Source organism: Nerophis lumbriciformis, linkage group LG39 (genome assembly GCF_033978685.3).
Source record: "Nerophis lumbriciformis linkage group LG39, RoL_Nlum_v2.1, whole genome shotgun sequence".
Classification (NCBI taxonomy): domain Eukaryota; kingdom Metazoa; phylum Chordata; class Actinopteri; order Syngnathiformes; family Syngnathidae; genus Nerophis; species Nerophis lumbriciformis.
Window position 1 is genome coordinate 11,268,532 of NC_084586.2, and position 13,307 is coordinate 11,281,838.

General features: G+C 40.1%; 1 protein-coding gene across 1 annotated transcript in view; it reads left to right on the forward strand.

Moving 5' to 3' along the window:
* dock1 (dedicator of cytokinesis 1) overlaps positions 1-13,307 on the forward strand; it is a 533,069-nt gene that overhangs the window by 103,905 nt on the left and 415,857 nt on the right. The window contains exons 15-16 of the mRNA XM_061931733.1: positions 5,889-5,987; positions 7,355-7,427. Of these exons, the coding sequence (XP_061787717.1) occupies positions 5,889-5,987; positions 7,355-7,427 (172 nt within the window). The remainder of the gene's footprint in view (positions 1-5,888; positions 5,988-7,354; positions 7,428-13,307) is intronic.

Below are 13,307 nucleotides of genomic sequence, written 5' to 3' on the forward strand. Positions count from 1 at the left end.
AAGAAACCAAGAACTCGCCCTCCATCATTCTATAGTTATAACGTGATTGGGCAGGTACGCTTTTTTATATTGTGGAGGGCCTGAGTCCGCCTGAATTTCGGGAGATTTTCGGGAGAAAATTTGTCCCGGGAGGTTTTCGGGAGAGGCGCTGAATTTCGGGAGATTCCTGGAAAATCCGGGAGGGTTGGCAAGTATGTTCCCAAACGACTCTGTGTAGTGTTCAATAGCTTACTCACTACCGCCATCTAGTGCGGGTGTCAGCAACCTGCGGCTCTTTAGTGCCGCCCTCGGGACTCCCTGGAGTATTTTTAAAAAAGGATTGAACATGGAAAAAGATGGGGGAAACATAATGTTTTTGTTTTAGTATGTTTTTTATGTGAGGACAAACATGACACAAACCTTCCCAATTGTTAGAAAGCCCACTGTTTAATATGTTTGTGTGTATGCTTCACTGATGAGAGTATTTGGTGAACAATCTTTTTGTCCTACTAATTTCGACGGTTCTTCAACTCACCATAGTGTGGACTGTGACGCAACAGTTTGTAAAATCTTCCACTCCTTTGTCTCATTTTGTCCACCAAAAGTTGTATGCTGTGCGTGAATGCACAAAGGTGCGCTTTGTTGATGTTATTGACTTGTTGGAGAGCTAATCAGGCATATTTGGTCAGTGCATGACTGCAAGCTAATCAATGCTAACATGCTATTTAGGCTAGCTGTATGTACATATTGCATCATTATGCCTTTGTAGGTATATTTGAGCCATCACCCTTGATCACCCCCTGGGAGGTGAGGGGAGCAGTGGGCAGCAGCGGTGGCCGCGCCCGGGAATCATTTTTGGTGATTTAACCCCCAATTCCAACCCTTGATGCTGAGTGCCAAGCAGGGAGGTAATGAGTCCCATTTTTATAGTCTTTGGTATGACTCAGCCGGGGTTTGAACTCACAATCTACCGATCTCAGGGCGGACACTCTAACCATAATTTCGCCACACCTAGTGTGTGTGTGACAATCATTGGTACTTTAAAGGGGAACATTATCACAATTTCAGAAGGGTTAAAACCATTAAAAATCAGTTCCCAGTGGCTTATTATATTTTTCCAAGTTTTTTTCAAAATTGTATCCATCACGCAATATCCCTAAAAAAAGCTTCAAAGTGCCTGATTTTAACCATCGTTATATACACCCGTCCATTTTCCTGTGACGTCACATAGTGAAGCCAACACAAACAAACATGGCGGAAAGAACAGCAAGCTATAGCGACATTAGCTCGGATTCAGACTCGGATTTCAGCGGCTTAAGCGATTCAACAGATTAAGAATGTATTGAAACGGATGGTTGTAGTGTGGAGGCAGGTAGCGAAAACAAAATTGAAGAAGAAACTGAAGCTATTGAGCCATATCGGTTTGAACCATGTGCAAGCGAAACCGACGAAAACGACACGACAGCCAGCGACACGGGAGAAAGCGAGGACGAATTCGGCGATCGCCTTCTAACCAACGATTGGTATGTGTTTGTTTGGCATTAAAGGAAACTAACAACTATGAACTAGGTTTACAGCATATGAAATACATTTGGCAACAACATGCACTTTGAGAGTGCAGACAGCCCAATTTTCATCAATTAATATATTCTGTAGACATACCCTCATCCGCTATCTTTTCCTGAAAGCTGATCTGTCCAGTTTTGGAGTTGATGTCAGCAAGCCAGGGAAGCTAGGGTCGATAGGGGGTTTAGCTCGCTCGTCTGCGGGAACAAACTGCCGCCATTGCTTGCCGTGCTACCGAGGTCCTTTGTCCCTGAATTGCTCACACACTCCGGCAGATTCAATGGGGGTCTGGCGGCAGATTTCTTTGACTTTATCGTTGGAAATGCATCTGCTTTGAGTGTCGCAGGATATCCACACATTCTTGCCATCTCTGTCGTAGCATAGCTTTCGTCGGTAAAGTGTGCGGAACAAACGTCCAATTTCTTGCCACTTTCGCATCTTTGGGCCACTGGTGCAACTTGAATCCGTCCCTGTTCGTGTTGTTACACCCTCTGACAACACACCGACGAGGCATGATGTCTCCAAGGTACGGAAAACAGTCGAAAAAACGGAAAATAACAGAGCTGATTTGACTCGGTGTTTGAGAAAATGGCAGATTGCTTCCCGTTGTGACGTCATCACTCCGAGAGCGAATATTAGAAAGGCGTTTAATTCGCCCAAATTCACCCATTTAGAGTTCGGAAATCGGTTAAAAAAAAATATGGTCTTTTTCTGCAACATCAAGGTATATATTGACGCTTACATAGGTCTGGTGATAATGTTCCCCTTTAACTTTAACTTAAATTTAATATCCCTTACTTTTATGCTCTTTGTATATACCGTATTTTTCGGAGTATAAGTCGCTCCGGAGTATAAGTCGCACCTGCCGAAAATGCATAATAAAGAAGGAAAAAAACATATATAAGTCGCACTGGAGTATAAGTTGCATTTTTTGGGGAAATTTATTTGATAAAAGCCAACACCAAGAATAGACATTTGAAAGGCAATTTAAAATAAATAAAGAATGGTGAACAACAGGCTGAATAAGTGTACGTTATACGAGGCATAAATAACCAACTGAGAACGTGCCTGGTATGTTAACGTAACATATTATGGTAAGAGTCATTCAAATAACTATAGCATATAAAACATGCTATACGTTTACCAAACAATCTGTCACTCCTAATCGCTAAATCCCATGAAATATTTTTCCTAGTAGTGGTGCGCCCACTACAATTAGCGTGCCCGATCAGCCACATGTTGAATGGGGCTTTCGCTTGGTCACGTAGGTGACAGCAAGGCATACTTGCTCAACAACCACACAGGTTACACTGACGGTCGCGGTATAAAAAAACCTTTAACACTCTTACTAATAATGCGCCACACTGTGAACCCACACCAAACAAGAATGACAAACACATTTTGGGAGAACATCTGCACCGTAACACAACATAAACACAACAGGACAAATACCCAGAATCCCATGCAGCCCTAACTCTTCCGGGCTAGATTATACACCCCCGCTACCAATCCCCGCCCACCTCAACCGACGCACAGAGAGGGGGGGGTTGATGTGTGAGGGAGCAGGCTTGGGATGGGGGCGGGGTTTGGTGGTAGCAGGGGTGTATAATGTAGCCCGGAAGAGTCAGGGCTGCATGGGATTCTGGGTGTTTGTTCTGTTGTGTTTATGTTGTGTTAAGGTGCAGATGTTCTCCCGAAATGTGTTAGTCATTCTTGTTTGGTTTTGGTTCAAAGTGTGGCGCATTATTAGTAAGAGTGTTAAAGTTGTTTTATATTTGGTCACCATCAGTGTAACCTGTGTGGCTGTTGACCAAGTATGCCTTGCTGTCACGTATGTGTGCAAGCAGAAGATGTATATTGTATAACAAGTGTTGGGTTGGCACGTTGTTAATACAGATTGTAGAGGGCGCCAAATGTTGTACCATCATGGCACGCCCTTATTAGAGCTGTAAGGGTGAAAATCTTCTGCGAGAGGCACTGAAATCCGGAAGTTTCACGGGAAAATTGGGGGGTTCAGCAAGTAAGCTGCTGAGCCGCATCAGAGTGATCAAAGAGCCGCATGCGGCTCCGGAGCCGCGGGTTGCCGACCCCTGGTATAGCATGTTCTATATGTTATAGTTATTTGAATGACTCTTACCATAATATGTTACGTTAACATACCAGGCACGTTCTCAGTTGGTTATTTATGCCTCATATAACGTACACTTATTCAGCCTGTTGTTCACTATTCTTTATTTATTTTAAATTGCCTTTCAAATGTCTATTCTTGGTGTTGGCTTTTATCAAATACATTTCCCCAAAAAATGCGACTTATACTCCAGTGCGACTTATATATGTTTTTTTCCTTCTTTATTATGCATTTTCGGCCGGTGCGACTTATACTCCGGAGCGACTTATAGTCCGAAAAATACGGTAATCGTGTACCTCGTTCGGTCTGATCAAGTCAAATCGAATCAAACTTTATTTATATAGCACTTTCCTGCACAGGCAAGTGGTAAGCACAATGTCCTGTTCAAAACAAACAAACAAAAAAAAAAACAATAAAGGAAGAGAAGAAAACACAGATATGCACACACATACAGCACTATTGACAAAAATAAAAAGCAAAAACAAAACATGGCATGGCACTGAGGATTTGAGGTAAAATGCTACTTTTGAGGCATCCACACTGGAGAATAACTAAAATTAACGGCGTAAAAAAAAAATTAAAAAAAAAAAATATATATATATGTACCGTATTTTTCGGACTATAAGTCGCTCCGGAGTATACGTCGCACCGGCCGAAAATGTACAATAAAGAAGAAAAAAAACATATATACGTCGCACTGGAGTATAAGTCGCATTTTTTGGGGAAATGTATTTGATAAAAGCCAACACCAAGAATAGACATTTGAAAGGCAATTTAAAATAAATAAAGAATAGTGAACAACAGGCTGAATAAGTGTACGTTATATGAGGCATAAATAATCAACTGAGAACGTGCCTGGTATGTTAACGTAACATATTATGGTAAGAGTCATTCAAATAACTATAACATATAGAACATGCTATACGTTTACCAAACAATCTGTCACTCCTAATCGCTAAATCCCATGAAATATTTTTCCTCGGTGTCGCTCCTGGTATGCGCCCCGCTAGCGTCCATTCTTTCTGCTGCTCGATCGCCGTTTTCTGGTGCATATTTCACTACGTTCAGCTTGTAATCTACAGTATATGATTTCCTTTTTGGTGCCATTTTAGTTCAGTCCTTCTCAGTTTTTATAAGTTACAGCGATTGTTGATGTGATCCATTTTAATAGCTCCGGCAGTAGCGTATAGCATATAGCAGTTAGCATATCATGGCCCACAATGCACTTCTGCCATGACCCGCCTTTCAAATGTCTATTTTTGGTGTTGGCTTTTATCAAATACATTTCCCCCAAAAATGCGACTTATACTCCAGTGCGACTTATATATGTTTTTTTCCCTTTTTATTATATAATTTCGTCCGGTGCGATTTATACTCCGGAGCGACTTATACTGCGAAAAATACGGTACTGTATTTATTGGCAGGCTTCAATAAGTCATAAAAAATATCAATATTTATCGATATCGATGAATATAAAAAAAATGTATATCGTGATGCAGTTTTCAGCCCTAATAAAACATTATTTTCTTTTTCCTTTTTTGCACGTGTTTCCTCCCATTAGTCTTAATTTATCTCACCGCCCCTGGATTCTAGTTTTGTAGTGGTCCTGTCGCCGGTAGGAGATGTGATGTAGTGCAGTGAGCGACCTCTTATCACACCTGGCGTATTAACACCCCACCTCTCTTCTCACCTGTCGCCACACACCTCTCTCTCTCTCTCTTTGTCCTGGCGTGGCCTGTCGTGAACCCCGGTGACCTAAAGCCAGGTGGCAAGGACCTAGGACTGCGTGTGCCAAAGCACCCTCCCCTCCCCCGGTCCTGCCCGGCGCCAGCTGGGGGTGGGCGAGTCCGTTAGTCCTCATAATTGCCGCTTGTCAAAAGCCATTAGCGTCGGCGTTGCTCAGCGGCGAGTCAGCTGCATGGTGTGTGAGGGAAACTGTTGGCCAGATTGATAGGAAACAAAGCTAAGTTATGCCTTCTTATTTGCTTTATGCACACTGGAGTGCTTTTATCCACCCTAAATAATTAATTTCTAATTTATTTTGCTGTCATAAGATTTGCAGCCAGGTGCTTAAGCAAACAGTGCAAGGAGACTTTTTAAAGGCCCCCCCAGGGGGAGTGCATTTTTAAAAATAAATGTGAGTCAAAATTTTTAACTTCCTGATGAGCTATAGAAAATGTTCTTAACTGGAATTATGTGCTTTCTTTTCCTCTAGAATGTCATTTTCCCAGGTGCTGGAGATGACGGGATGAGTGAATACAAGTCTGTCATCTACTACCAAGTCAAGCAGCCACGCTGGTTTGAGACCATTAAGGTATGTCCTCAACATACTACCATTTTCTGTGCTGTATCTCCTCCTTGGGGTCAGTGCTGGAGCCTATCCCAGCTGATTTTTAGGGCGGTATGCATCCATGGCTTGTTATTTTGACAGTTTGAAGTATGCTTCAAAACTAGTTGGCACAAAAAACGTCATTTGTTTTTATTATGAGCACTGAAATCAGTCATATTATCATCCATTTGCACTCTCATTCACATCTAAGGAACATTTAGAGCAGGGGTCTCAAACACACGGCCCGCGGGCTATATGATCTTATTGTTCTGTCTTTATATATTTTTTCAATTGGAATATATTTTTACAATCTTTTATCTCATTGTAAAGAGAATTCCATAGTTTAACCCCCACCACTGATATGCACATTTGTTTTAAAGTTGTCCTTGAATACTGATGTTGGAAATGACCTTTTCTTCTATGCTCTTCATTCTCAGAAGTGATGACAAACATTTTTTGTAAATTTGCTGGTAATGTTTTACTTTTAGCCTTAAACATGACACATAATGTCCGTAACTTTACTAGCTCCTGTAATTTCAATAAACCCGAATTAATAAATATGTTAGTGTGTTCTAAGTAATCTACTTTATGAATAATCCTTATAGCTCTTTTCTGTAGTTGATACAGAGAAAGTTGCGGTGCACAAGGAATACAGTTTGAAACGTCATTATGCAACTAAACATGCTGAGGAGTATGCAAAATACCAGGGAGATGAGAGAGTGAACCGGGTTGCAAATCTTAAAACCAGTCTACTGAGGCAACAAGATTTCGTCAAGAAAGCAAGCGAAAAGAGCGATGCAGCAGTCAAAGCTAGCTACATGGTGAGTGAGATGGTTGCTAGGGCGGGAAAGCCATTCAAAGAAGGTGAATTCATTAAAAAGTGCATGTTAGATTTTTTTTAAGCAATCTTTTCTTGCGGCCCAGCCGTCTTGTCCTCTATAAGGGACAGAAAGTAATTTATTAGATAATTATATAAAAGGTAGAAAACACTTAAAAGGAAACTGCACCTTTTTTTTAATTTTTTTAAATTTTCTTAAGTATAACTGCCATCTACTGGTCACACTTATTACACCATTTACCAAATAAAATTGCTTCGAGGTCAGTAAGCACAACCAGAATTATGCCGTACATTAGGCGCACCGGGTTAAAAATCGCACTGTCGATTTTTGAGAAAATGAAAGGATTTTAAGTGTGCCTCATAGTCCGAAAAATACGGTAAATTGAATATGCTTCAGAAAATGTGATTTTGAAGACTGTGTTATGCTTTAATAAGCGATGCTACACTTTGAAAACGCCTGCTCTCAAGCAGTAGTAAGAATGTTTTTAAATGTGTTGTAATCTCATCTTTTCAGGTTGCCATTCCCATCGAGGACGTAAACCGGAGCCACTTGCGCTTTACCTTTCGCCACCGCTCATCGCAGGACTGTGAGTAAAAAAGCTAGATTTTTTTTTTCTTCCAAAAGATGAACAATGGGTTCTATCCTGGCTAGCAGATGAGCTACAAAATATGTTTTTTCAAATAATTTGACAATGATAAATAAGACTTCCCCCGTGAAAGGAAGCAATTGGGAACATATCCACCTGAATGGAACCACTGTTGCATCCTCTCTAATTGTTGAGGCAGCGAAGCCGATCCTGGCCGCCTCACAGTCCCATCTGCCCGTCACATGCCCAGGCCATTCTTCCAGCTGCCATCAGTTGTGCTGGATCAGTCTTTTGGGGAAAATACCCTACACGTCATAACAGGCCTCTCTATGCAACACAATCAGCTCGCAAGCTTAAGCAGGATGTCAACGCAGGGAAGAATCTCTCTTATCCTATTCAGAACCAAAAAAAAAAGCACTATCTTCCTCTGCAGCCGTCCATTTCTTCACGTCCTCCAGCTCGGTATGCGTTTCACCTTGCATGCAGTCGCTGTCTCATCCCATGCCTTTCAAACAATTTGACTCGCTGTGATCCTGCTGTAACAGTTGCTACAGAAACCTGTTTGACTCTAGTAATGTGGCGACTGCCAAACAATCGGCGCAAACGACATAAAAACATGGAGTAGTATAATAGCCTGCCTTAATGGCATTGTATGTGTCACATACAAGATGCATTCACACACTACCTGCAGCCTTCCTGTCTCTTAAAAGTCCCTTGTAATAGTATTTTTCACACATTTCACAAGTCTCATAGGTGCCACAAACAGTGTCTTGAAAGTCTCCAAAATCTAGCCTTGGTGATAGAAATCAGTGCCTAGAACAGCGATGTCGAGGCCCGCAAGCCAGATCCGGCCCGCGAATGAATTATCTATGGCCCCCAGGATGATACTTGATTAATATTAGAACCGGCCCGCTGCTGTTTTGCACGCACCAATACTCCATCCGTGTTGGTGCTAGGAATTTTCAAAATGGTGTGCCAGGGACCCCATCAAGTCATAAAAATGGGGTCCCACAGTAAATTTTCAGGGTCCCACTTTTTTGTAACCGTTTTGAAAACCAATGATAAATGTATGCAATATCCTGTTATATCTCACATACTATATTGTATTTTGGAAAAAGGTTGTCATAAACGTTATTTAATTAGTTACAAAAATAATACAAAAGAAAACTAATGTTTATGCAAATGTAAATGTATGGATCTAAACTTTACCGCTGCCGGTATTTTGTGCTATATTTTTATTGTAATATTTTCAGAATGTTATGACCCAATGCAAACAACCTTCCCTAGTCATGGTGCAAAAAAAAACCCAAAAATAAATCGAACAGACACAAAATGCCAACAGACATGGCAGTGTTTCCCACACATTCATTTATTTTTGTCGCCCCGCCACGAAAGAATTACGTCCACCACAAATGGATTTTTCGGCTTTTGACTCACTTGACCGCTCATAAAAGCAATGGGACTGTCTGTGAATGTTGCTTGTAGTTACAACTCCGGTGCAGTAGGTGGCGGTAGCATTGTAACTCCACCAATAGCACTTAATTCACCTGGTGGGCCAGAAGAAGAAGAAGAAGAAGAAGAAGAGGGACGGACGGACGGACGGGATCAAAATACGAGGGTAATATAGGTTACAAGTAGATAGGTTATAGCTGCATCGCTCGCGGCTCGTCATATATTTAACGTTAATCCGCGATTTCACCGAGCGTTTTACTGACGGTGAGCAGCAGGGGCGCCGAAAAGGGGGGGTAAAGGGGACGAATTCTAGGGGCCCATGATGGAGGGGGGCCCAGAGAGGCCCCTAATGATGATGAAATTATAATACAGAAAAATAATGACACTAAGTTATTAACTAACATATAATCACATATGTTTTATTTTCCATGTCCTGGTAACAATACCTTTATTTGTTTTGGAAGCATCAACCCCTGCAGGGCACTCCCTCCCCCCCTCTATTTACGTAAAATGGTTCAGTCCGACTGGATCAGCTGCAGGTAGCGCACCGGCGATTTGTCACAGACAGCGCCACAGCGGGCAAAGCAGAGGAGACAGTAGTATGCCTCAAAAATCAGGCAGCCAAAAAAGAAAGGAAAAGAAAATAAGAGAGGAGAAGGAGTTGAAGGGTCGACAATATGTCACCCAATATTTCAAAAAAAAAAGGTGGGTTTGTTAGTTGTGGTGGAAAGTTATGCATATTAACTTTGTCCCTGTCTGTGGTAATAAGCTAGCTCAAGAAAACTCTGGATTTTTACATTTTACTGCTATATTAGTTAAATAATCAATCCAGTCAAACATTTATCAAGCTGTTCTTATTCAATAAGAGTTTATTTCCAATTTAAGAATTAGTGGTGCAGCAAATAAATGACTCAAAATGAATTCCATTGTATTCAGAGTGCTCAGTTCTTCCCCTGCTGTACATGTCAACTGTGATGCTGTTCTTCTCTAAAAATATGGTAAAATACCATTAAAATGCATAATTGTATGTAAAATAGCATCAAAAAATGTTGCCGCTGTGTTGGGGGCCCTGTAAAGATTATTTTCATGGGGCCCAAAATCCCTAGCGGCGCCCCTGATAAACACACATGGACTGAAGCTAAAATGTCCACTGTCCACTGCAGCATGTGAATGCAATGAAAATAATAAAATCTGAGCCAACCAGCTGTTAAAATGTTGTCCAGGTTAATGTTTTGGCCATTAAAGGCCCTTCATTTCAAGATTTCAACTGTGATCGGGCTTTAAACAGGTGGCTGACCTGTTCAGATGAGTGTAACTGCTACTGGTCAAATAATGTGAAATAGCATTTAATTTTACATGTATGCAATGCCATTTAAATGTAATTATAGATAATAATAATAATAAATACTGTGTAGTGTTGTAAATAGTCAACAGGAAGGATTTTAATAAGATATAAGCCATGAGCACTACACAGCCAGAAAAAAACCTAGGCAGGACAAGTAAAAATATTGGGGCAAGTAGATTTGAGAAGTCGGGCAAGTAGAAAAAAACCTTAACGTTGAACCCTGCATGTGTTGAGCTGCTGCCGCTTAAGGTTAGACGGCACTGTACATAGAGCGCTTCTGCTCATTAGTAATAAATTCTAATGTTGGATGTTCACTCCTTCACACAGATAAGTATAGAAAAATATTTTCAACGGCCGAAAAGGGCTCGACTTGGAGAGGAGGTAGGCCTACAGTCCGGACCACAGGTGCGACCTGTTCAGCAGTAGCAGGAGGAGGAGGAGGAGGTTGACTGACTGTGGCAGGAGACCTCTGCCTCTGTTTCACTTCATGTTGCTGGTAAATAATATGGTTGTAGTAGTAGGCTAAAGTTAAATTATTTAGTATTCACTAATTAAAGGGGCAGAGCTTTAAGAGACATTTTAGCTTTTATATTTTATAAGATATATTTTTTGTAAGAACCACAATTAATAAATATATTTCAGTGAATCACTAATTGTTCAAATCTGTATATAAATATGTACATAAAATGTTGTAATTATATTCCAACTCCGCGTTCTTCTTGGTCATCGCCGCTGCCGCTGCCGCCGCCACCCCCCACCCCCCGACCACACCACCACAAATAGATGCCTGTCCTGTGGGAAACACTGCATGGTCACACATACCACAATTTGTGGATATTATAAGAAACGTCAATGCACCATAAATAAAAATCAGAATTACACCCATTTACAGTCTTTCCTTCATGGATCTAAACTTTACCGCTGCCAGTGTTTTTTTCTATATTTTTATTGTAATAATTTCAGAATGTGTTTGGTCTATTTTTGGCAAAAGTAAGACAAAGAAAACAATCTGAAGTTGTCTTTATTTTTTAGTTTTAATGCCATGATTTTAATAGTCCGGCCCGCGTGTGCACAGATTTTCCTCCATGCAGCCCTTGACCTAAACTGAGTTTGACACCCCTAGAAGTACAGCGGTACCTCAATTTTCGTGCTTAATCGGTCCTGTGACAGAGTTCTTAACTCAGAACACTTGTGTCTCAAACCAAGAATTCCTATTCAGATTCATTAAAAACAATCTAATTTGTGCTTAGCCCCGCAAAACTAAAAACATACTTTTAGATAAGAAATATTGTATAAAAAGAACACTTTAGACCAGGGGTGTCCAAACTACGGCCCGCCAGCGTCTTCAATTTGTCTTGTGAAGGAATCTGGACACTTGGAGATTTCAATTAATTTTAAAAGTCAATTTGTGTGATGCTGCTTTATCGCCATCTTTATGGACAACATAGGTAATGCAAACAACCTTCCCTAGTCATAGTGCAACAACAACAAAAATCTAACACAAAATGCCAACAGACATGGTCAAACACACAACACAATATAACACAATTTGAGAATGCTATAAAAAACGTCCATGCACCATAAAAATAATCTGAATTACACCCATTTAAATGCATTACAAAGCATGATGAGAAAAATGCAATACACTATCTCAGCACTTATCTATGTTTGGCGCATTTTGTCCGCTTGATATTTCTGATTGATTCCAAAACTTTAAGAATGGAAGTAAACAATGTAGGAGTCCAATTTTCACATTCTTTTAATATCCAGTTATATTTGTGATAAATTATATATCCATTATATTACTATAATATGTGAACCCTGGCATTAGACATTATCCTTTATTTTCTTCACAACAACCACAAATACTCTCCACCTGTACAATTTTTACAAGGTAAATACAAAACAGAAAATAACATAGTGTGTACGAAAAGGAGCAGGAAGAAGCAATGCTTATAATGTCTTGCCCTATGTGCTATATTGCTATATTATAATGTAGTACAAATAACTACAGTGGCTTTAAAATAATTTACCTTGGAGAGTACATTTCTATGGTATCTTTTTTCCAGCTGCTTCTCTGTCAAACATACCATCAACAGCTTTTCCATATTTTTAAGGATAAATATCCACCCTGTATATCAGGGGTGTCGAACGTGCGGCCCCGGACAGGTTTTATCCGGCCCGCGGGATGAGTTTGCGAAGTATAAAAATTAACCAAAATTTTTGAATGGAAGAAACTGCTGTTCTAAATGTGTCCACTAGATGTCGCAATAGCAATTATTTGTATCTTTGCAGATTACTGTATGCTACATATGCAAAAAACACATGATATCAGTGCACCTGTCGAGGAAAATGAGCAAACTACATAAATAACATCCTGTAATTTGATTTAGATATTTTTTTTTTTATCTTGATAGATTGGAAATTAACACCAATGAGTTGACTGATGAACATCGTCACATAATTTATTCAGAAAGTATAAATAAGGACAAACAAAGATAGAATACTAATAACCGCAACTTGTAAGTGTAAAAAACCCCAACAACATTCTGATTTGTACATTTTCAGAATGTGCTTGTTCTGTTTTTAAACAAAGAAAACAATCTGAAGTTGTCTTTACTTTTAAGTTAACGGGATTTTACCAGTCTGGCCCATATGGGAGTAGATTTTTCTCCATGTGGCCCCCGATCTAAAATGAGTTTGACACCCCTGATGTAGATACTAATATTATTGTCTTGCATTAGACTCAGAGGTTCAAGCACACTTGTGAAGAGAAACCCATTTCAGGTGACTACCTCTTGAAGCTCATCGAGAGAATGCCAAGAGTGTGCAAAGAATGAATCAGAGCAAAGGGTGGCTGTTTTGAAGAAACTAGAATATAAAACATGTTTTCAGTTATTTCACCTTTTTTTGTTAAGTGTATAACTCCACATGTGTTCATTCATAATTTTGATGCCTTCAGTGACAATCTACAATGTCATGAAAATAAAGAAAACACATTGAATGAGACGGTTTATCCAAACTTTTGGCCTGTACTGTACGTCAAAATGCCAAATATCGGCGCCGATAATCAGCCAATCTCT